Source organism: Colias philodice, chromosome 13 (genome assembly GCF_061535455.1).
Source record: "Colias philodice isolate Cphi_HAF_F1 chromosome 13, ilColPhil1 Martin Lab GWU primary, whole genome shotgun sequence".
Lineage (NCBI taxonomy): Eukaryota > Metazoa > Arthropoda > Insecta > Lepidoptera > Pieridae > Colias > Colias philodice.
In genome coordinates, this window is record NC_143098.1 from 8,368,481 (window position 1) to 8,391,310 (window position 22,830).

At 35.2% G+C, this 22,830-nt stretch overlaps 2 protein-coding genes across 3 annotated transcripts; one reads left to right on the forward strand and one right to left on the reverse strand.

The window, feature by feature from the left end:
* Positions 1–1,542: 1,542 nt before the first annotated feature.
* Positions 1,543–7,107, reverse strand: LOC149483552 (AH receptor-interacting protein). 2 transcript variants are annotated; one of them, XR_016316501.1, is made up of 7 exons: positions 6,763–7,107; positions 6,058–6,243; positions 5,348–5,510; positions 5,038–5,224; positions 4,550–4,692; positions 3,074–4,212; positions 1,543–3,005 (listed from the first exon to the last, which is right to left on the reverse strand). XR_016316501.1 is itself a non-coding variant. In XM_089702653.1 (6 exons), the coding sequence occupies exons 1-6, from the start codon at positions 6,829–6,831 to the stop codon at positions 3,980–3,982; spliced, it is 981 nt and encodes a 326-aa protein (XP_089558779.1). In that variant the 5' UTR covers positions 6,832–7,107; the 3' UTR covers positions 1,581–3,979. The 2 variants fall into 2 exon arrangements, 1 of the variants encoding a protein (XP_089558779.1); XM_089702653.1 differs by having other exon boundaries at positions 1,581–4,212.
* Positions 7,108–7,357: 250 nt separating this feature from the next.
* Positions 7,358–22,469, forward strand: Spt6 (transcription elongation factor Spt6). Its single transcript, XM_089702634.1, has 24 exons — positions 7,358–7,557; positions 7,650–7,740; positions 8,239–8,438; positions 8,870–8,989; positions 9,442–9,599; positions 9,845–9,978; positions 10,339–10,454; positions 10,783–10,955; positions 11,275–11,428; positions 11,848–11,990; positions 12,509–12,643; positions 13,066–13,220; positions 13,889–14,010; positions 14,382–14,566; positions 15,662–15,827; positions 16,013–16,155; positions 16,554–16,648; positions 17,492–17,672; positions 18,182–18,368; positions 18,535–19,467; positions 19,911–20,158; positions 20,501–20,705; positions 20,928–21,024; positions 21,112–22,469. Exons 1-24 carry the CDS (start codon positions 7,519–7,521, stop codon positions 22,029–22,031), a joined length of 5,100 nt encoding a protein of 1,699 aa, XP_089558760.1. The 5' UTR covers positions 7,358–7,518; the 3' UTR covers positions 22,032–22,469.
* Positions 22,470–22,830: the final 361 nt, after the last annotated feature.

Consider the following 22,830-nt stretch of genomic DNA (forward strand, 5'->3'; position numbering starts at 1 on the left):
CTGCTCCGCGCGGTTTCACCTCCGTGGCTCCACTCCTGTTGGTCGTAGCGTGATGATATATACCTTCCTCGATAAATGGGCTATCTAACACCGAAAGAATTTTTCAAATCGGACCAGTAGTTCCCGAGAATAGCGCGTTCAAACAAACAAACAAACTCTTCAGCTTTATAATATTAGTATAGATTACATAATAGAAAGGTTTTTTTTGTAATGTTTATCTTGTAGATTAACATTACAAAAAAAACGGCTAAATGCGAGTCGGACTCGCGCACGAAGGGTTCCGTACCATTAAAATGTTCTGCCAGTTAAAAGTAACCGAGCGTAAATTTTAATAAATATATACAAGACTTACAAAATAAACATTATACTCCTTTTTATGCAGTTGTGTAAAATTTTAATATAATAAAGATTAATTCTCATCTCATTTCAAATTATACTTAGAAAAATATTTTTTTATCGACGTTTAAGTTAAAAGCAGTCCGTCACTAAGAAAGTCGTAAAAATTAACGACCTTTTAAGCGACGAGTTTTTAAATTCAACTCTATCACTAAGTTCATAAAGATTAAATTTGAATTTCTCTTCAAGATAGTCTCGCTACATCACTTTATAGTCTCGTGGGGAGTGCGGTTCAATATCGCGTTCTAAATTCAACTTTATCGCTTAGTTCATAAAGATTAAATTTGTATATTTTCTCTTCAAGATAGTCTCGCTACATCACTTTATAGTCTCGTGGGGAGTGCGGTTCAATATCGCGTTCTAAATTCAACTTTATCGCTTAGTTCATAAAGATTAAATTTGTATATTTTCTTTCCATGATAGTCTCGTGAGGCCGCATCAATGATCGAGTACACACATGACTCGATTATTTGTCTTGATCATATCGCTAAACGATACATCGACGATTATTAGAAATTGCATTTAATTAGAAATGTACGTTAAAAAAATAAAAAAATATACACAAATGAAAGGTTATTCCATCTTTTTTAATATTCGACATGTTTGAATTGCTTCTGCAAGACTTGACAGTGCAAAACGGCATTTTTAGCGGAGCACTCGCAGACGTCCTTTCGATGTTTCACGAATACGCAGAGTGTTCGTAATCGATTACGCAAGTAGTTTTTATGAAAGCATAAGATTTTTCGATTCGAATAATCTTATACCTCGGCAAAAGGGGAAACGCCTGCGTGTGTTATCCATTACTTAATGATCTAAGGTCAGTTTGTATCATTCAGTGCTCTGCGTACCAGTAAACTGACCAGGCCTGTTCAGTATGGTCGGTATGGTATGACCGCTTGGTACAGCACTGAACGTGTTCATTTGTTTCCATAGCGCGTCACTAGCGCGTCAGTCGACCGACGCTACGCACGCGGACGCGCTCGACCGACGGTCCTCGTACGCACTACGCAGTGGCCAGTGCGTAGCAAAATACGCGTGCGTATGGTCGGTCTAGCTGCTAGCACAAGTCTAGCACTGTACGGTTTATGAATTTCCATACATATGACAAGCGCGACTGACGTACGCACTGACGGTCGGTGAAGCTCTGTAACCGGCCTAACCGACCTAATAACTTTGCTGGTGCGCATGACTTTTAACGTACCTAATGAAAGCAAAAAAAAATACACATTTCTTCATTAATATATTTATTAAGTACCTACTTAAATTTAGTTGAAAAGAAAATGTAGCGTCTGTACGTGAAAAATATCAAACGGTTCAGCATTAGTCTCCGGGTAACTGGATTAAAGAAAAAATTGTGCGAGACCTAGAACATGTTCAAGAAAATAGAAAAATAAACCGCAATAATTACACAAGCTAAAATCATAGTTACTCCCTTGAGGAATATTATATATATATGTATATGCTAACGGAAATGTATGTAATCCGTCATTGTATAAAATTCCTAGGAAATGTATGATGTAATTCCTAAAATCCCACAGAAATGTGTGAAATAAATGATTTTATACACATTGCCTAGGAAATCTATACATTTCCTAAATAGCAATCGGAAATGTAAAACATCTAAGATATTGGAAGGTACGCGGGACGAGGGGGGGAGGGCCGAAAATTCTAAATCAGAAATTTTTGGTTTGGATAAGGGGGTGGGTTAGGTTCGTGTTTTTTAAAACTACATAGAAATAGGAGCCCCACGAAGTTGGGCTCCGTCGGCTCGCGACCATCTTTTTGTAGAATTTTGGAAAAAGACGAATTTCGGCATATTCCGTTGTTACGGCGGATTATACAATCCGACTGGGACGTGTACACGGGGACAGCGGGACGAGGGGACTGATTACTTACCAAATGAAAATTTGATTTGATTGAATATAAGTTGATTTAAGAAATGTTAATTAGTAAGATAATATGAACATATTATTATTATTTTACGGTAAGACTGTTACCCGATACAGTGTTTTATTACAGAAATCATTTAGGTACTTTATAGATTTCCTAATACGATATTGGAATTATATACAATTCCGAGGAAGATTATACATTTCCTAGGATATCTATGCATTAGATAGTTTATTAAATAATATTTTATACATTTCCTAAATGGTATCGGAATTGTACACATTTCCTAGGATTTGTATACAATTCCTTGATTTCATACATTTCCGGTAACATATAAACATATAACTACAGATTTTTTTAAATATAAATAAACATAACAGTTCCATAAAATTCATTATGTTACTTATTTATGTAGTTGTAACTTCTAAATAAAAATATATCACCATTTTCTTACACGGATAAGGAATTATCTAGTAATGTGTACACATTACACTACATAATTCCCTCGAGCGACGAGCATTTCCTTGTAATCTATATAAAAATGCTCTACGCCTGTGGTAACATAAATGGATAAAATCTTAAAATAGCGAACGAATATTCCGTGTTCACTTTCACGTGAAAACTATAATCTATCGGTAGGTAGTAGGCGAACCTAAGGCGAAATACATGACATATCCATTCTGACACTGGAATAAAAATTTCACTGTCTTACCCTTGGTCTTACCACAAAAAAACTTTAGACAGGGTTTCTCTTTAATCTGGTTTTGTCGTATTTTACATAAACAACTATTAAAGTGACAGATCCCTGGTTTAAAGTTAGACTGTGTTTAAATTGTTTTGTGGTAAGACCATGAGTACCATGAGACTTTGAATTTTGCAACATAACATAATTTTGAAAAACAAGTGTTTAAAAAAAGTATCATTATTGTGGACAAATTTAAGTCTAAGTTGGAACTTGGAAGATTAGTCGAACTGTTTTTACTTTTTAATTTTTATGTCTAAATTGACCGGCCTAAGTTCATTCCGACATAGATATATACATACTTAGTTTAGTACTTTTCAATAATATACATTGGATTCGTTAATAAATATAAATTTCTTACATTTCAAAACATAACAAAACAATAATATTTTTATTAAGAAAAGTATAGTGAATAAAATAATGTTTTGCCAAATTCATAAGCCAGAAACACAATTACCAAGCAGGTCCTGTATGTTTACATACACGTACGTGAAGAAGGGCTTTTGTCTCATAATAGAAGGGAGGCCCTTAAGTCGTTGGGAGTGAGGATATAAATTTTGATACTTGAGTCTAAGTTCCCAGCGAATGTGTAGGAGATAGCCAGCGCATCGAAAAGTTTGTGGCAGGACAAGGCTGATTTGTCTCTGATGGAATGCCTATGTAAATTAATAGTAACTACTGATTTAAGTCCTCGATATTCTGTCTTCATATCAACAACTAATTAGTCATAATGATATAAAGGAAATTAGCATACATTTTTATCTAATATTTTGTACCTGGTTTGATTGGATCCAAGTAAAGATACACGCTGAAATACTTAAAAATAATCAGTAATAGATATGTACTTAATAATTTTATAATAAGCATATCCTTCTTTACAAGATTTACATTGTGCATAATATCTATCCTAAATAATAATAATGTTATAGTTATCTATATCACAAAGAATATTCACTCTTCCGTTACTGTTTCTTCATTTTGTTGATTAAACAGTTTTCTCATAGCTGTTTTTTCCTGCTCTGCTTTTTCCTTCCGAAGCCATCTGATATTATCAAGTTCTTTATCTATTGCGACAGCTAATGATGGATTTAATGCTTTCAAATGTTTAAAGTCATCTTCAGCTTCATCTGGGTTCCACGCACCTACATGAGCTCTGGCCCGCCGGTATAATGCTTTTTCATTATCTAAAACAAACAATGTTTAAGAGCAATTAGTATTTTGTAATATTTTATTTTGTTTTAGTAATTAAGTTAACTGTTCTTGATACTGGCAAATAGTTTAGTCTTATTGCCATGTTAGATGAAAAAAAAAGTTAACTGTTTCGCAAACTGACAAGTTTTAGATACTTAAAACACATTTCAATGCGTAATTATGGAACTTTTGTTACAACTAAACAAAAATATTTTTAGTACAAATATTTCAAAGCGTACTTTAACATTTCTAAGCTTCAAATAGGATTTGTCTCACGTGAATATTCATACATTTGTATTTTATAATTGCTGAAAGGTTGCATACAATTACCTTTATCATACTCAAGTACTGTGCTGCAATGTTCTATGACGGAATAATAGTCATCCTTGAGCAGTTTGCATTGCGCATAGTTCAATAGGATAGGAAGTTTCAGCTTATTCAATGCAATCCATTCCTCATCACTTTTCCTTTCCCTGTAAATATTAAATTTAACCTTTAATAAAACATTCTGTTTTACAATGAGTCTGTCTTTTTATTCATATTAACCCTGAAGTATTATAGCATAGTCATATAAAAAAAAATATTATTTAGTTCTTGTTATAGTAACATAATATAGATGACTAGCTTTCTGTCAATGGCTTTACTGGCATAGGAAAAAGAAAACCCACATAGTATGGGATTTCTGGGATAGAATATATCCTATATCCTCTTTTCATCCAAATCAGTTCGGTGGCATAAGCATTACGAAAAGACAGACAGACACATATTCATAATATAAGAAAAGATTTTTTATTAGGAAAGAATAAAGATTAAAGCACCTTATCATTAACTGTTCCAAAATACCCAATGCCTGTCTGTAAGCGTCTTCAGCGTCATTATATTGTTTTTCAGCATACAACTTGTTGCCTTTTTCCTTTAGTTCTGGAATAAGTTTCAGCCTTTCTTCTATGTTGAGTTGCCATAACTCTTTTTCATATTGATCTGACGTTTCCACTTTTAACAGTTCTAAAATAGCCAAATATGATCTTAATGATTTCAGATTGAATTAATTCTGTATAAAAAGTCTGTTCAATATTAATCTTGTTAATAAATTTCATAGAACAGTTACAACTGATTCACGGCACCTACCAATAATGAACTCCAAATCACAAGGATTGCTGATCAGATCATCGAGATCTTGGTAACCAATACCTTCAGTGTGCAATGTCATTGTGCAACTATGTTTTATTTTATGCTGCTCTTGTCCCAGTTCTCTTAATGTTTTCGAGACAAATGGATAGCTGTAAACAAGCTGTTCAACACAATTATATGTTTTAACTCTCCAATAAAATAATTAATGATAAGAATTCTAGATTATAAGAATTCTTGCAAGGAAATTAAAGTAATTTTATATGTTGATTGTTTGATTAATATTGCAATTAATATTATGCATTACTATAAGATTTAAAATTTATATTGTATGATTAAATGTACTAAGTATGTTAAAAATAAATAAATAATGACAAGATTTTCCCTTTATTTCATTGAGATATACATATATGGAGACGACACCGCCTACATCACTTATGTTCCGCTCAACATACGCCACATGACGTATGTTGAGCGGTTTTTTTTAATGGTTTTAAAGTGAAACGCATCAAATATGCCTTCGTGTGTGTTACGATATTGCACAAATAATACAAATAATACGGAAATGTGCAAAGGAATAACTTTCATCGGTAAGAACCTAACTAGATAATAATTTTTAAAACTTAGTTAGAGCAAAAAAATGGCGCACAGATTTTGTTCGTGGTGTCTCCTCCATACGTATAGTAATATTATCTCAATGCTTTATTTACCTCTTTTTGAACAGTAAAACTTGCAACTTCTCCAACAGCCATCATTTTGATGATACTTTCCCATACTTCTAACTTGAATTTGTGACCAATTACGAGCATCATTGGCTCTTTTTTCCCAATCTTTCTACTATCATCAATTAGAGTCCTCTCAGGACCCAGCTTCCATGTTTGGAAATGGAAATGTGCCTTAAATAAAAGAAAGAAGAAAGAAAGAAAGAAAGAAAGAAACATTTATTTATCAAGGACAGCACAACACACACACACATAAAACATAAAGAACCGTAAGAGATAAATAAGAAAGCACCACGACAAGAAGATAGCAACAATAACACTAAAATTAATAACTTTAAAAAAGCACGTAGAGAAAATAAAATTGTCAATCAGTATTTTTATTAAGGTGTGTCATACGATCCTGACAAAAAGGAGACAGCTCAGCATATGCTGCAACGTTCAGGAACATTGCCAGCGCTGTTTTTCAGTGCCCCCTTTTATTATGAAGGCTTCGAGTTGGGACGAAAGGAGTAACATAATTTATAAACTTCATTGAGTTGAAACATTTCTATTTATTGATGTTTGAAAAATTATTCATATGAGTCAGGTTTGCAATGTTTCAATTACTAGAGTAGGTAAGTAATAAGTAAGTCGTGACTGTAGAAGATGGGTATAATTTTAACGTAAGTTAAGTACATAAGTAAATAAACGTACCTTACTACCATCAACTATAGGAATATATTTCTGTCCTGCGTGTATTATATTTTTTACTATTGGAGCCATTGCATTTAATAAAAATTTAATTCATATTAGGTATGAAGTAATTGTAAACAAACACAGTTTTTCTTTAATTAAACTTGGATTCCAACTTCAAGATGACCGTCTTATTTACTTGATTGGCATGAATTATTAAAAATAAATAGTGGACAACGAACTCCAAATTGTAAGTATAACTACGATTTATCTATTATTTTTTTAAGAATACTATGGGTAGGCACACAATCACGTATTTTCAAAGCAAAAAAAAACTTTTTATTTTTTTTTAATCTACTACGTCATAGATCATGTCAAACACACAACAGATAAAATAAATAAAAGAGATATCATGTCGTCTCCAATTTTTTAGGACTTATTCTTGCAAATTAAGTGAACTGATTCTTGTTTCTTATAATTTATGTTGAACAGAATTTAATATTTTTAAGAAGAAAATGTGAGTTTTTACAGTTAAATGTTCTAACCACATACAAAACATTATTTGAAATTATTATCTATGAATAAAATATTATCAATCTGTATATTGATATTTCAAGTCCTCTTTAGTTTATGGTTTGTGATTTGTAATGATTTTTATTTGCAAATTATTATAATGTCTTGTTCTTCGTAAAACTTTCTTTCCACATTAATGAATTTATTTATAATTTAGATTTAAGTGTATTTTTAATAAGGGAAACCACAAGTCTGTAAGTGAATATGGCCGATTTCCTAGAATCAGAGGCAGAGGAGAGCGAGGTTAGTGAAACTTTTAGATTACGCTATGTTTTTGCATGAATTTCCGTGTGTCTCTCTATTCTAAATTCACGATATGCCTTTTAATATTATAGTTGGATTCTGAGGATGAACAACCAGCCGAACGCAAAAAGCCTAAGCGTAAAGCTGCAGTACAAAGTGACGACGAAGACGAAGAAGAAGAAGGTTTGTACCCAATAATTAAGACCCGTTAACGTGTAAACGTTGCTTGGATTCACAAGGACTTCTTGCAATTTCTAATGTAATATTTGTACTAGTTTTCATCATTCATCACAACACATAGATTACGAATTAAATATTGTTGTTCAAAACCTGCATAGATAGGTGATATTCTTGAAGACTTGGCATTTTCTTCCTTTTAAGGTTATATTTTTAATTTTACTAAGAAAATGAATGTTTTATATCTATTCTACTGCCTTTCTTATAATGTCTTTCTCATACTTAAAAGTGTCAACTTGTTTTATAATAAAAATGTAGGTCAGAGTAACTTACTTCTTTATAATAACTTATTTTGATCCTTGTTTGTTAATGATGATTTAAAAACTGAAAAAAAGGTGAGCTTATAAAATTTGTGGTATTCCTTAGTTAATTTCATAAAATTTTAATACTTATTAATAAATAAGACAGGTTAGATTACCATGTTTAAGATTTATATTATTTTAGATGATGAAGAGCGTCTCAGAGAGGAACTCAAGGATCTTATAGATGATGCTCCAATTGAAGAGTCAGGCAGTGATGGTGAAGACTCAGATGCAAGTGTAGGGCCTAAGAAAAGAAAGAAAAGTGATGATGAATTAGATGATAGACTTGAAGATGAAGATTATGATTTAATTGAAGAGAATTTGGGTGTGAAAGTTGCTAGAGTAAGTAAATTATGTTTCTTGTATTGTTATATTATATTTATTATATAGTTTTACTGTGTACAATCTTTTTCCCCTTAGAGATACTTGCTTTATGGTACAATGTATCAATATTATTTAAAATTTAAATGTTTTCTTTAGGTTATTTGTGGCTAAATAAATCTATTTCATAATTCTAAACATTAATTCATTGTTAACTTATGTTTAATTTATTTGTTAGTTGATATTTTAGAGCTTACATAACCTTGTCTTGTTTGTGGTTAGTATGTTCAACTATAGAAAGATATCAATGATCCCATATAAGGAATGTTTTAGAATAAAATTACGCTCATATATTTATAGTCCGTTTTATTGAGAACTAATGATATACTGAAAATGTTTATTTTTTACACAAAATTGACACCATTATATTTATTTATTTGCATTTTTTGTAGAATAAATTCAAACGTCTCAGACGTCTAGAAGATGATGACAGTGACAATGAGGGTGCAGATGACCCTGATTTGGAGAGAGAAGTTATTGCTGAAAAACTCTTTGTTGGAGGATCAGATGAGGTATGTATTTGACTGATAATGTTAATTTATTTATAATTGTATAATTATTATTAGAAGTTTTTTTTATTTAGTTGACAAACATTGTTATGTTAAAGTAAGCCAAAACAAATCCAAGAAAAACATACAACATGAAATTCTTGATGTTAATTTTACATTTAATAAAATGAAAAAGTCAAAAAAGAAGTTATAAAGGTAATAAAGTCTTCAACATGTGAAGCTTTAAAGTGATGAATCACTTGTTATGAATGACTTGTTGTTAGATAGGTCAATAAACTTAGATATATTATGTTTCTTTTTAAATTCATCTTTTTATGTTTCGTATGAGTATAAGTGATGACAATAAAACACTTGAGATTTACACAGGGTACCTATTATATGGACAAAAGTTTCTTTTATAATTTGATAGATTTTTTCGTTTTCAATATTTTATATATCCTTGAATGTTTTACTAGGAGGATGAAAACCGCTCAGAATCAGCCGCACCAAGAGAGGTGGAATATGATGATGAAAATGAGGACATGGAGTCAGACGCTGATGACTTCATTGTTGATGATGATGGTAGACCTATTGCTGAACGGAAGAAAAAGCGGAAGCCTATATTTACTGATGCGTGAGTCTTATTAGGATATATTTTGTTTAGAATTTTACCAGTTATTAAACAGTAGTTTTAAACCTGATCTCTTTTGATAAAAAATTTGAAGATATACATCTCAATAAATTGGGCAATTGGATTTCTTTAAAAAAAAACTGCCTGCATTTTTTCCACAAAAATGATGAAGTATTTAGCTGTTTATTAGTAATTGGATGTACATAAATTAAAATTTAAACATAAAAAAAGCAATGTTTTATTATTAGATCACTGCAAGAGGGTCAAGATATATTTGGAGTGGACTTTGACTATGACGAATTTGAAAAATATGGTGAAGAGGATTATGAGGATGAGGAAGATGAAGATTTGGATGAATATATCGAAGATGAAGAAGAAGACGGTAAGTACTGTAATTTTGTAATACAAAACTTTATTTAAATATGTCTGTAGTAAAGTTTAACTTTTATGATTTCATTTTTGCAAACATTTACAGAAACTGGGAATTGTTAATTGTCTTTTTAAATAGATTTTATATCTATACTCATATCATAATCTAAATAGATTGTATGTATTTTTGCTTGAAAGCACTAATTTAAGGGACTATGTACGGGTCCAATTTGAAAAAAATATGGGTTATAATATCATCACGCTAAGATCAATAGCAAAGAAATGCGGGTTTACAACCGCAGGCATAGCTAGTTTATGATATTTTTGTACGATTTAGTGTGTGTTTAAATCTAAATTAATAAATTATTTTAAGGTGAAAGACGTAGAACTAAAAAGGGAAAACCAAAACGGCCAAGCAAGAAGTCTATATTTGAGATTTATGAGCCGAGTGAATTGAAGAGGAGTCATTTCACTGATTTGGATAATGAGGTTTGTGAATACTTTATAAATTATAAGTATTTATTTTTAAATGCTTTCTTATATTTTTGCTATACAGTCAAAAAGAAATAATTTGTCTAATTAATATTAGCTATAGAATATAATTCTGATGAGATCTTTTAAGTCAATCTGCAGTTTCAAACTTTTTGGTCTGTGTAGCGCATGCCGCGTGACGGTCGGCTGCCGAGTAGGTATAAAGCAGTGTTCGGAAAGTTCCACTTTTACCGTGGTTTCATAAAACCACACAACATTTTTTTAAACGGAATTGTTTGATTATTTCCCCAAAACATGTATAGTAAATTTTTCTTTACATCTTTAGATTCGTAAAACAGACGTCCCTGAGCGTATGCAAATACGTGATGTCCCAATAACAGCGGTGGAGGAAGGTAGCACAGAGTTGGAGGACGAAGCAGAATGGATTTATAAGCAGGCGTTCTTGAAACCGCCTGTGTCGAAGGCGGATGCGCAAGAGGCTAGGGATAGGTCGAGACGGTATGTGAGATTATTCAATGTATTAATATGTATTGGTAGTAAGAATACTTAATACTATTAATGATAATTTTATGGTATTAAGTTGACTATTAGGTTGTTTTTAGCTAGTTTCTTGACGATTGTTTTAATTTCATAGGTTTCGTATAAATAGTACAAGAAAAATTATTAGCAATATGCACATGTAAAGGATTATAATAAATAAAAAATAATTGAACATTTCTAATAAAGTCTATATTTGTAGTATTCTAAACGTATTTTCATATAAATCGGTAAGAAAAAATATTTATTAGTACCTAATTTATTGATTTATTTTTTGCAGAGGTTCAAGTACAGTAGTGAAGATTCGTCAAGCGTTGGACTTCATGCGAAACCAGACATTGGAAGTACCATTCATAGCGTTTTATAGAAAGGAGTATGTTCAACCAGAGCTGAGCATTAATGATCTGTGGAAGGTGTATAAATATGATGCTAAGGTGAGATATATTATATTACGATATCAAATATTTTGTAAAATGCTATAGTATATCAATAGATAAATTTAAAATTGTTAACATATTCAGATAATAAAGTGCGTGTGTGCCGAGCACGTGTCAGAAGTGAACTTCTTTTCTTTGGCAAGATTCATAGATAACAAAATCGTCGCCTTTTCCATGATGTGACTGTATTGATGTATATGACGCAACCTTGAAATTTTACTCAACACACCTACTGAAGAATCATTTCAAAATTAATTAGTTTCTTAGAAACCAAATATTGATTAAGGACAAAAATGTTACTGGTTTCTTAACTAGATATTAGAACGTTATTTAATTATTGATGTTGAATGTTATTGCACTTTAGTAAATAATTACTAAAATTATGTCCATTTTTAATACTATTTGTGGTATCCCAGTGGTGTCAACTGAAACAGCGCAAGGAGAATCTGCTAAAATTATTGGAGAACATGAGAGAGTTTCAGCTCGATAAAGTTATGGCGGATCCAGATGCCCCCATACCAGATACCATGAGACTTATCAAGGATGAAGATATTGAAAGGTGCGTAGTAGATTTGAAAATAGTTGGGTTAATAGTGAGATGATAAGGCATTTTAAAGGTTGTTTTGTAGATTTTTTTTTGTAAATCTTTTTTATTAAGGGATTTTTGTCCTAAAGGACGATGACAATCCCATCGTACCCCGTTTTGTAGATATCATGATAAAAAATGAAATGTAAATAGAAAGACAAGTTTTGTGTAGTTCACAAACACGAACCTAGCCTAACCCTTAGCGTATTCAAACCAATGACTATGCTAAATGACAGTTGAGACGTTGATCATTACATTAAACAACTTGTCAAGTTGTCTTTTAGTCATTCAATTTAATGTCGTCATTCAATGAAGGCGCTAGTCATTCAATCAAATATGTAGCAGATTCAACCAGATGACTGTGAAATAAAGACATTTTAATAAAAAAAAGTATTTCTTAAATTTCGTACCCTTATATTTCTATATTTTTATATATCATTTTCGTACTTTAAATAAAAGCATAAGTTCCCTTCATTTAAATCTTTTCCTAGACTGAAAAACGTGCAAACGCCAGAGGAACTGCGCGACGTGCACACACACTTCCTGTTGTACTATTCGCACGACCTGCCCGAGATGCAGAAAGTGCAACGTGCGAAAGAGAAGAAGAGACAAATAGAGGAGAAGAAGTAAGTTTATAGTTTATTAAGATTAGATACATAGTTGGATCAACGATTGAATTGTAATTATGTACAACTACGAATTAGCTTTCGATTACCTTATGTTTTGTTATCAATTGTGAGAGTTCAGTTTTGGTTCTACATTACAAATGTCAAAATATTATCACTACATAATATAATCAAAAGAATATTTCCCTGTGGCATCTGTTTGCATTGTTCTCTTTCTATCTGTTCGCAATGTTATAAAAAAAAATATTCGCCGCGTCATCCATCTGTTCGTAATAAAATAATACATGACTGCACCGATTTTATTGTGATTCCACGATTCAATGGAAAGTTTTATTAAGGTTCTTGAGGATCTTTTATTAGGTACATAATTTGTTAAGTTCCATACTAGCTACTTATAAATGATATAATTACTCACCTCGCAGGAAACAAGCGCGCGAAGAAGCCGAAAAAAACGGCGAGGATCCAGAAGAAGCAGCCGCAGCAGTAGAAGCAGCGCTCCCCGATGAGGAGGAGACGACGGAGGTGAAGTACGCGGTGCGATCCGGCCCCTACGAGCTGTGCAGGAAGGCGGGGCTCGGTTAGTGGATGTGGATTATTGAAGTGAAAACTTCTTTAGCGGCGTTGGGTATAAAATCTTACTCGCGTCAGGACACGTGACCTGATCGAAAAAGCGTAAGACGGATGGATATCAAACATGCTCAACGTTAATAATCAAGTTTCACTTCTGCCGGCACTCCCGGAGTGCAACCCGTCTTTTTTTTTGTATAGATGAGTAGGTTGGTAGCGAGTGCAAGAAAATAACGAATATTTTGTGTGATAAAAGGTATCTTATTGAGTTTTTCAAGAAAAATTATTAACACATTTAATTTATACACACTACAATAAACACACATTCATTTAATTGTACATAATTACACAAATATTGCTTTCGCTTGATATTAATTAACATAAACCGTCGGGAATATCCTCAATAGATATTAGTGTAAATAAATGTCTGTTGAAATGTCCGTGAAGGTTTGTGGGAAAGGGAAGGAGAAAGTTCCTCGATTCAGCGTCAGTACATGTTGTTTATCTTATTAAAAAATATGAATAAACTTATCAATTAAAACCAATCAATGTAACAAAAAACAAATGGTTTGAGACGATTGATTCTAACTCGTGTTAGAAAAAGTGTAGTAGCGATGGCTTCTCTAGTACGTAGTACATAGTAACTCAATGCATTATACATGGTGGGTGGTTTCACAGAGCCGCTGGTGCGCAAGTTCGGTCTGTCGGCGGAGCAGTTCGCGGAGAACGTGCGCGACAACTACCAGCGGCACGAGGTCGAGCAGCCGCCCGTGCCGCCGCTCGACGCCGCGCAGGAATATGTGAGTTATTGATGTCATGATATTTTAATATCTGTAAATTGTTATGTTTTGTATTTTCTTATTTCTGTCAAAATTATAATGGTCTTATTTTCTTTCAAAAATTTGTACTCGTCGTCATTTCGTCTGATATAGCGTCTCGACATGCAAGTGTATTTTGTAGAAAAAGGCATGAGTGTGTGAATGTATACGTGCGTGTATGCGTACGTGTGTAAGTGCGCGCATGCTTCCGTGCGTGCGTATTGAGTTCCGTTTCGTCACGTATAATGTGATTGGTGCGTTGTATTGTGATTGGAATACTCGCAACTAGTCGAACATTGCAGCGGGGGAGTACAAGAAGCCGTGTTTGTTGACCGTATGACGTGTTTTCACAGACGGGCCCCGACGGCTCCGCCGCGGAAGCAGTCCGGCGCGCGGTGTACATGTGCGGCGTGCAGCTGGCGCGCGAGCCGCTGCTGCGCGCCACGCTGCGGGACGCGCTGCGCGAGCGGGCCACGCTCACCGTGCGCCCCACCGCCAAGGGGCTCAAGATGATTGACGAGACGCATGGCTGCTGCAGGTGGGCAAAATAATGATAAATAATTTATTGGGCGCTTGTAATTTTCTCTAAATGTTGAACAAAAACAAAAAACAGTTTACCAATTTTTTCAAAATCATGTATACCCGGCGCGGCCTAAGATGATCCCTATGACAGTTCGTCTTAGTGATTGCTCGTATGATGGATCGTGTCGATACTTTACTATTTTATAGGCTAAGGCGTGGTTTGCATTCAGCCACGTCGGTAAACATGTTTTTAAAAATATTATAAAATGAATTTTTAACGTCTATTATGTAAACAAAACGGTAAGTAAAACGAAAGTTTTCCAAAACATAAAAATGCACCTTATCATTTTCTCGTAATCTTTAACCTGTTTAACACAGTGTATATTATTTTATCATGAAAATGGAATCCCCCATTTAATTTTTCTAAAAATCTTATATTATCATAGGTAAGTAAATTAACGCGAACGGTAATTAATTAATTAATTATGCTGCGATCTTCTGTTCCAGCCTTCCATTCAATAGAGAATGAACTATAGCTTAAGCATGGAAAAAATGTGAACTCGTTTCCATTATCGAAATTTGTTTATCGATACTTTCCGCACTAGTCGATAAATGCCAACGATGTAAGTTTTGAAGGACGTAAACGTAAAGTCAGATTGATATAATTTCTCGTAAATGTTAAGAATTGTTATAATTCCAACGGAATATCATTGTAATGGCATAAAGCTACGTAAAAATTAATAAATGCCATTTTTAGACGCCTCCAATACGTTTCTAATTTAATGGTGACGCCATTACAAGTTTGTCTCTTGAGAATAACTGTCAGTGTCATAGGGATCATCTTAGGCCGCGCCGGGTATAGGTACTACAATATTTTACAAATACAAATTCATGTCTTGTTGGGTGTCACTGTCATTGTTAGTTGTTATTATCGTGATCTCTATGCTCAACGGGTTTCCATGCCTGAATCCCACATCACAATGTTTTATAATCTCGTCCAATAAAAAAAAAATGAAATTGAGGAATATCAAATTTTGAAATTGTTCACGGCCCTTTCTGTTTTAAAATTGCGCTACCATTTTTAATTAACCAAATTATTGTTATTTTGCAGTTTGAAATATCTTAAAAATAAGCCAGTGAGAGACTTGACCGGAGATCAATTTTTGAAACTAAGTATGGCTGCAGAGGATAAATTATTGGAGATCAGAATTAGTGAAAATATTGAAGGCAATACTAGTTCCAATTACTTGGAAGAATTGAAACAGCTGTATCAAAAGGTAAAAAACAAAATATTATATATAAAATCAGTTCAGAGTTAACTTATCCTTTATCACATTCAAATATAATGTGCCATCAAAAAGTAATTTTTCCTATAACTCGTCAAAAATGTGAAAATAAAATTCACATAAACAAGTAAACATTTCTAAAAATTAAAGATACTACATAAATAATTATAAAACAGGACGAATTCGCGGCCACTGTACAAGCGTGGAACGACCTCCGTGCGGAAGCGGTGACGCTGGCCTTAACAAAGATCGTTATGCCAGAACTGCGGCGTGAATTACACGCTCAATTGTTACAGGAGTCTAAGGATTATGTGCTCAAGTTAGTATTTGTTTTAGTAAAAAAAAAATTGGTGTATAGGCATAAATCAACGAGGTTTCGGTTAATAAGAGCTTTGTCTTTTAAATACTTACATAAAGTAGATTAAATAATAATTAAACTAAAAAAAAAAAACAAATGATCAGTTGAACATATATTTTGAAACTTTAATGATGCCTTTAATGTTTATACCATTTTTGAGTATGACAGGCAGACTTGTTTGCCTTGTTGCTTGACATAAGAAGAAAAGAGACAAACATTAATAAAAACAAACATTCAAATTTAAAATTGTGGAGTTTTTAGAAAAGTTGGCAAAAGTAGTTTTTCTTGTACCTGGAATCATTTAAGATATCCCTTTTATTATTATTTTGCAGAGTTGTTAAATATTACCTGTTTTTTAGGTGCTGTCGACGACGTCTCTATGATTGGTTGAAAGTTGCTCCATATGAATCGCGTATTTCAGAAGATGATGATGATGAATGGGATGCGTCTAATGGTAAGGTTTTAATATTAATTACAAATTGTAACATCACTATTCGTACATGTTTGGACTAAACAAATAATATAACAATGAATATAACTAAAATGTCTTAAATATCTAGAATACTGTACAGAAGATTAAAAACGTTACATTGAAATGAAATGTAAAAATATAAATGACTTTTGTGCTTATTTATTTTGACATTACTAATGTAGGCTTTAGATTGGGTCCAAGAACACTGCCTTGTGGAACACCATATAGTATAGCCACGTAATAGTACTGATAAGATTATTTATTTTAACGCTTTTCATTCTACTGCTAAGATAAGTTCTATAAAAATCTAGATGGGGATGCAGACCCCCACGCATTCCAAAATTTTCTAATTTAGATAATAGGATAGGAAAAGAAACAGTGTCGAAAGCCTGAGTTAAATCAATGGATATTAGAACTTTTATTTAACTTATTTCAAGATGGTTATATAATAGTTGGTTATGTCTAGAGTTGAGATAATAATATCTTTATATTTAGTAGAATTATCTTCCTGATAACCAAATTGAAATGAATATTAGTACAATGCGGAACTAGTTATGGTTGTTGGAAGCATTGCATTGCTGTCTTTCAGAACAATAATTAATTGTTTTCGTTTATACAAATTTTGTTATCATTATTGATAGCAAATACGAATTTTCCGGGGTTAATTTATTATTTGTGTTTTTATCATTTGTTAGTTTGTAGTAAGTAATTAATAGCGCTGGTTTATAGATTTTCATTTAAAGAACAGTTTTGGTGAAATTAAAATTATTTGTTGATGAATACACCTTGTTCGTACAGTTATTACACGTCATATGTGTTCGGTAGGTGTCCGCGTGGTGTCTATAGCGTACGTCCCGGAGCGGTCGCAATGCGCGTTCGCGTGCGCAGTGGTGGGCGGCGGGGAAGTGGCCGACCACCTGCGCCTGCCGCACCTGCTGTGCCGCCGCAACGCGTGGGACCCGATCGAGCGCCGCAACAAGGAGGGCGACCTCACCGCGCTGCGCAGGTGCGTGTGTGTGTGTGGGGAGTGTAGTGTGCACTGCGCACGTGCGTGTGTGTTTGCAGGGTAGTGTGTGTGTAGCGAAACATCGCTCTGAATATACAAATTTCTGACAACATTCCGTGATTCGGTCGAGGATCCTGTCGATGGAGAAAGTCCACCTTCCTTCCTGCACATTGTGCTCTGCGCACGTAGCGGGAGGCGGCATGTGTACATGACAACTACCTACATAGAAATATTGTAGTCAAAACTGCTCAGGTACAGCCAGAGGAAACTTGTACCGCCAATATTGTTACCTAGATGTAACATATGGGATAACAGTCACACAGGTACCGCCGCGCTACAGCCGCGCTGCGGCTAATACCTTTGCACTGATAATGACGTGAAGGATCATGTTATTTTATAAATGTATCGGAAAATCGATTTTGTTTAAAAATAAAAGCCTGTGAGTAATAAATAAATAAATAAATAACCAATAAAATAAATAAAAAAAGGTGCACCTTTACTTCTTTCAGATTTATTCTACGCAAAAAACCTCATGTAATTGTAATTGGCGGTGAGTCTCGAGAGGCGTTGAATATCAAGGCTGACGTGTCGGAATGCATACAACAGTTGATCGAAGACGAACAGTTCCCTAGAATTCCCATAGAAATTGCTGACAATCACGTCAGCAAAATTTACAGCAACAGCATACGAGGAAAGGTGAGTAATTGTTTGCTATACAAGTCTTATTTGATTTAAAAAAATGTTTGAGTATAATGTGTATTATCATGTGTTTAATAATCAGATATTTTATTAAAGAATTAAGCATCTTACAATACAAAGAAAAATTATCACATTCTTTCTATAACTTCAATATTTGTTTTAGAATGACTTCAGAGAATATCCCGACATACTCAGACAAGCGATATGCCAAGCGCGTTTATTGCAAGATCCTCTCATGGAAATTTCACAGCTCTGTGGACCAGACGAAGAAATACTTTGTCTAAGATACCATACGCTACAAGACCAACTGAATAAAGAGGATCTACTTGAAGGAATCGAATTAGAATTTGTGAACAGGGTTAATGAAGTTGGTGTGGATGTCAACGAAGCAGTGTTAACTGGTCGAGGAACGGAATTACTACAGTTTGTTTGCGGTCTCGGACCAAGAAAAGCACAAGCGCTCATCAAACTGTTCAAGCAAACGAATCAAAAGCTAGAAAATAGAACTCAATTAGTCACAGTATGCCACATGGGACCTAAAGTGTTCATCAATTGTTCAGGGTTTATCAAAATAGATACGAATAGTCTTGGCGACAGTACGGAAGCATATATAGAAGTTCTAGACGGTTCTAGAGTGCATCCAGAAACGTATGAGTGGGCGAGAAAAATGGCGGTGGATGCTTTGGAATATGAGGATGAAGATGCAAATCCTGCTGGAGCGTTGGAAGAAATTCTCGAAGCACCTGAAAGGTTAAAAGATCTAGATCTGGACGCGTTCGCTGAAGAATTAGAACGACAAGGTTTCGGTAATAAGAGCATAACACTATACGATATTCGTGCAGAATTGAACTCTAGGTATAAGGACCTTAGGGTGCCATATCGATCGCCGACACCTGAAGAGTTATTCGATATTCTTACAAAAGAATCGCCTGAAACTTTCTATGTAGGCAAAATGGTGTTAGCCACTGTTGTTGGGATAACTCATAGGAAACCACAAAGAGAAATGTTGGATCAAGCTAACCCTGTAAGAAATGATGAGACTGGTCTGTGGGAGTGTCCCTTCTGTCACAAGAATGACTTCCCTGAATTATCTGAGGTAAATATGAAATCTGTTTTTAGTTGTGACTGTCTACATATACGTACCTTATAACGTTTTACAAACTTTGCAACAACTTTAGTTTTGCCAATTTTTCGTAATAAATAATGAATTAATTAACAGATTTTCACACAATACTACATTAGGAATAAATCAAAATACAATGCAATTAGCAGCTACCAAAAAAAAAGTTTTTTTTTTTAAATATCTGCATCGGCGCGTAACGTGCAATGTTATGATTGAATTTATTACCAAATATAATTGTTCTTTATCTTAATAATTATTGGTAACTCATTCGTACTCATATAATCAACATAAAAATTGTAGTTGTCACCAAAAACATCTTTTCAGTATATTGTTGTTACCTTATTATTATCTAATTGAAAGCAACATTTTATTAACTTAAAAGTACAAATCATATAAATAAAATCTCTCAAACCCAGGTATGGAACCACTTCGACGCGGGCGCGTGTCCGGGCCAAGCGACGGGCGTCCGGATCCGACTCGACAACGGGCTCTCCGGCTACATACACATTAAGAACCTGTCCGACCGACACGTGACGGATCCGACGGAGCGCGTGCGCATCGGACAGACGATACACTGTAGAGTGCTCAAGATAGACGTGGAACGGTTCTCCGTGGACTGCTCGTCGAAGTCGTCCGATTTGTTGGATAAGAATAATGAGTGGAGGTTTGTTGCGTATAAGCTAGTAATAAGTGCATGGAAATGAGATAAAAAATTATGTGGAGACAACAATTTTTATGTTACCGGTTAAAGATGTCGAATTTTTTTTGCTGTTTGTTTTGGGTTAAAGAAAGAGTACGCATAATGTAAATAAAAAATAACAATTTTGGTATTCCAAACGGTTTAAAAATTAACTTTGATAAGAATATAAAAAACATTAATTTGTAATAACAAATTTTGCGACGTTCTGAACCGAGCTGAAGTTCCGCAAATAAGCTGTAATAACGTTAATATTGTTATTGCTTTATTTTCTAACAGTTATAAGTTAATTATTGTAACCTTTACCAGACCGTCAAAAGATCCGTATTACGACCAAGAAACAGAAGAAAAGGACATACGCAAGGACAAGGAGAGCAAGCAGACCAAGGAGCGGATGCAGTATGTGAAGCGAGTTATAGTGCACCCGTCGTTTAGGAACATTTCCTTTGTGGAGGCTGAGAAGCTGATGGAAAAGATGGCGCAAGGAGAGGTCATTGTGAGGCCGAGTAGTAAGGTGCGGATAAATTGTATTATGTACTATGTTCTTACTACATACATACTTCTTCTTTTCTAAATCCAATAGTAGCAAATTTTTATTTGCGTATAATTAGATAAGTTGAAGTTGATTTGTACTTTGTAATATTATCGCAATTCTTTTGAGCTTTTAATACGATAATTATGTTTGAAAATTAATACAGTTATTCATAATATTAATGTATTTTTTATTATATTGTAGGGTTCAGATCATCTCACGGTAACTTGGAAAGTTGCTGAAGGTATTTGCCAACATATTGATGTTCGAGAGGAGGGCAAAGAAAACGCATTCTCATTGGGTTTGTAACTTTTTATAGACTAATATTTGTCTTGCTCTTTGCTTTTTATGATTCATAATGTTTACCTCATATTTTTTGTATAAATAGGTCGCAGTCTCTGGATACAAGGGTCGGAATTCGAAGACTTGGATGAAATCATAGCACGATACGTGACTCCGATGGCGGGACACGCGAGAGATCTCATTGCGTACAAATATTACAAGCCCCTCGGCGGCATGAGAGACAAAGCTGAAGAGCTGCTCAAGGAGGAAAAATCTAAGAACGCCAATAAGATTCATTACATCATTTCGGCGGCTAAAAACCACCCGGGCAGATTCTTATTATCATATCTGCCCAGAAACAAGTGCACGCACGAGTACGTGTCGGTGACGCCGGACGGTTACAAGTTCAGGCAGAGAATGTTCGACTCGCTGGGCAGCTTGCTCAAATGGTTCAAGGAGCACTTCCGCGAGCCGCCGCCGAGCGGCACGCCCGCGCAGAGGACGCCCGCGCTGCGCACGCCGCACGGCGGCATGACGTCCGCCATGTACCACACGCCGGCCGCGCACACGCCCGCCTTCCACACGCCCGCGCACACGCCCGGCCCCGCCTACATCAACACGCCGTACACGCCCTCCGCGCAGACGCCGTACATGACGCCGTTCGCGACGACGCCGCGCCAGCCCGACTTCCTGACGCCCGTGGTGCCGCGCCACAAGGCGGCGCCCGCGTACACGGAGCCGTCCGACTGGCAGAAGGCGGCCGAGGACTGGGTGCGGCACCGCACGCGCGACACGCCGGGCACGCCGCGCGACGCCGCGGGCACGCCGCGCGCGGGCCGCACGCCGCGGGTGGATGCGCGCTCCACGCCGCGGAGCGACGCGCGCTCCACGCCGCGGGGGGACGCGCGCGCGCACGGCTCGGGCCGCTCGTCGCGCGCGCACTCGGCGCGCTCCACGCCGCACACCAACACGTCGCCGCGCTCCATGTCGCTCGGGGACGCCACGCCGCTCTACGACGAGAACTAGAACGAAGACTGATGGAAAATTTTTATTTTTGTACGCACGTCCGCCGCTCGCGTTCCGGCTTCGGCGGGCTCTCTCCAGCGGTCTCCGCGCGCCCTTCGACCCCCGCTCGACGCCCGCGGACGCGAATAGTTAGCGATGTTTCTCACCGAGGGAGTTGCGGCACTCGCGTAGATAGATAAATAAACTAATATCTGTTACCGTTTCCATAGTAGCGGTTCGTGTCCATGTTTATTGTATTTAGTGTGACGATTGTATATTTTAACGCTACCAAGTTATTTGGTAACATGTAGTGATCGACGAGCTAATGTATTTAACCATATAGCGTCATTTAAAATGTAATAGAGAATGCCTTACGACGGTTAGTGACTCGGTTCATCAAATAATTTATTCATGGCTAACGCTAGCGGGAACTGTAATAAAGATTACGACGTAAATGTATTTTGTGTTTTATTTTTTTTACCAAAATCACGCCTTTGTCGATTATAGAGCTTGGCAGAAATGCCAATATAAAACATGAATTAATTTCTCAATCAAATGTTAAGTTATTCAATAAGCTAAAGTATGTTCATAATCATAGACCATTTATCAATATTTGGACACGTTTGGATAACATCAGTGAATCTGATGATTATTCATAACAATTATTTATCTATAACAATAGTCTTTATAAACCTGATAGACAACATTCAACTCCTATTTAACAGAGTGACTCTTCATTTAATAATAACGTTGAAGACAAACAACCATAGTGACATTTACGTGAATAATGATCACCATTTAAATTTGAATAGGCTCAAGG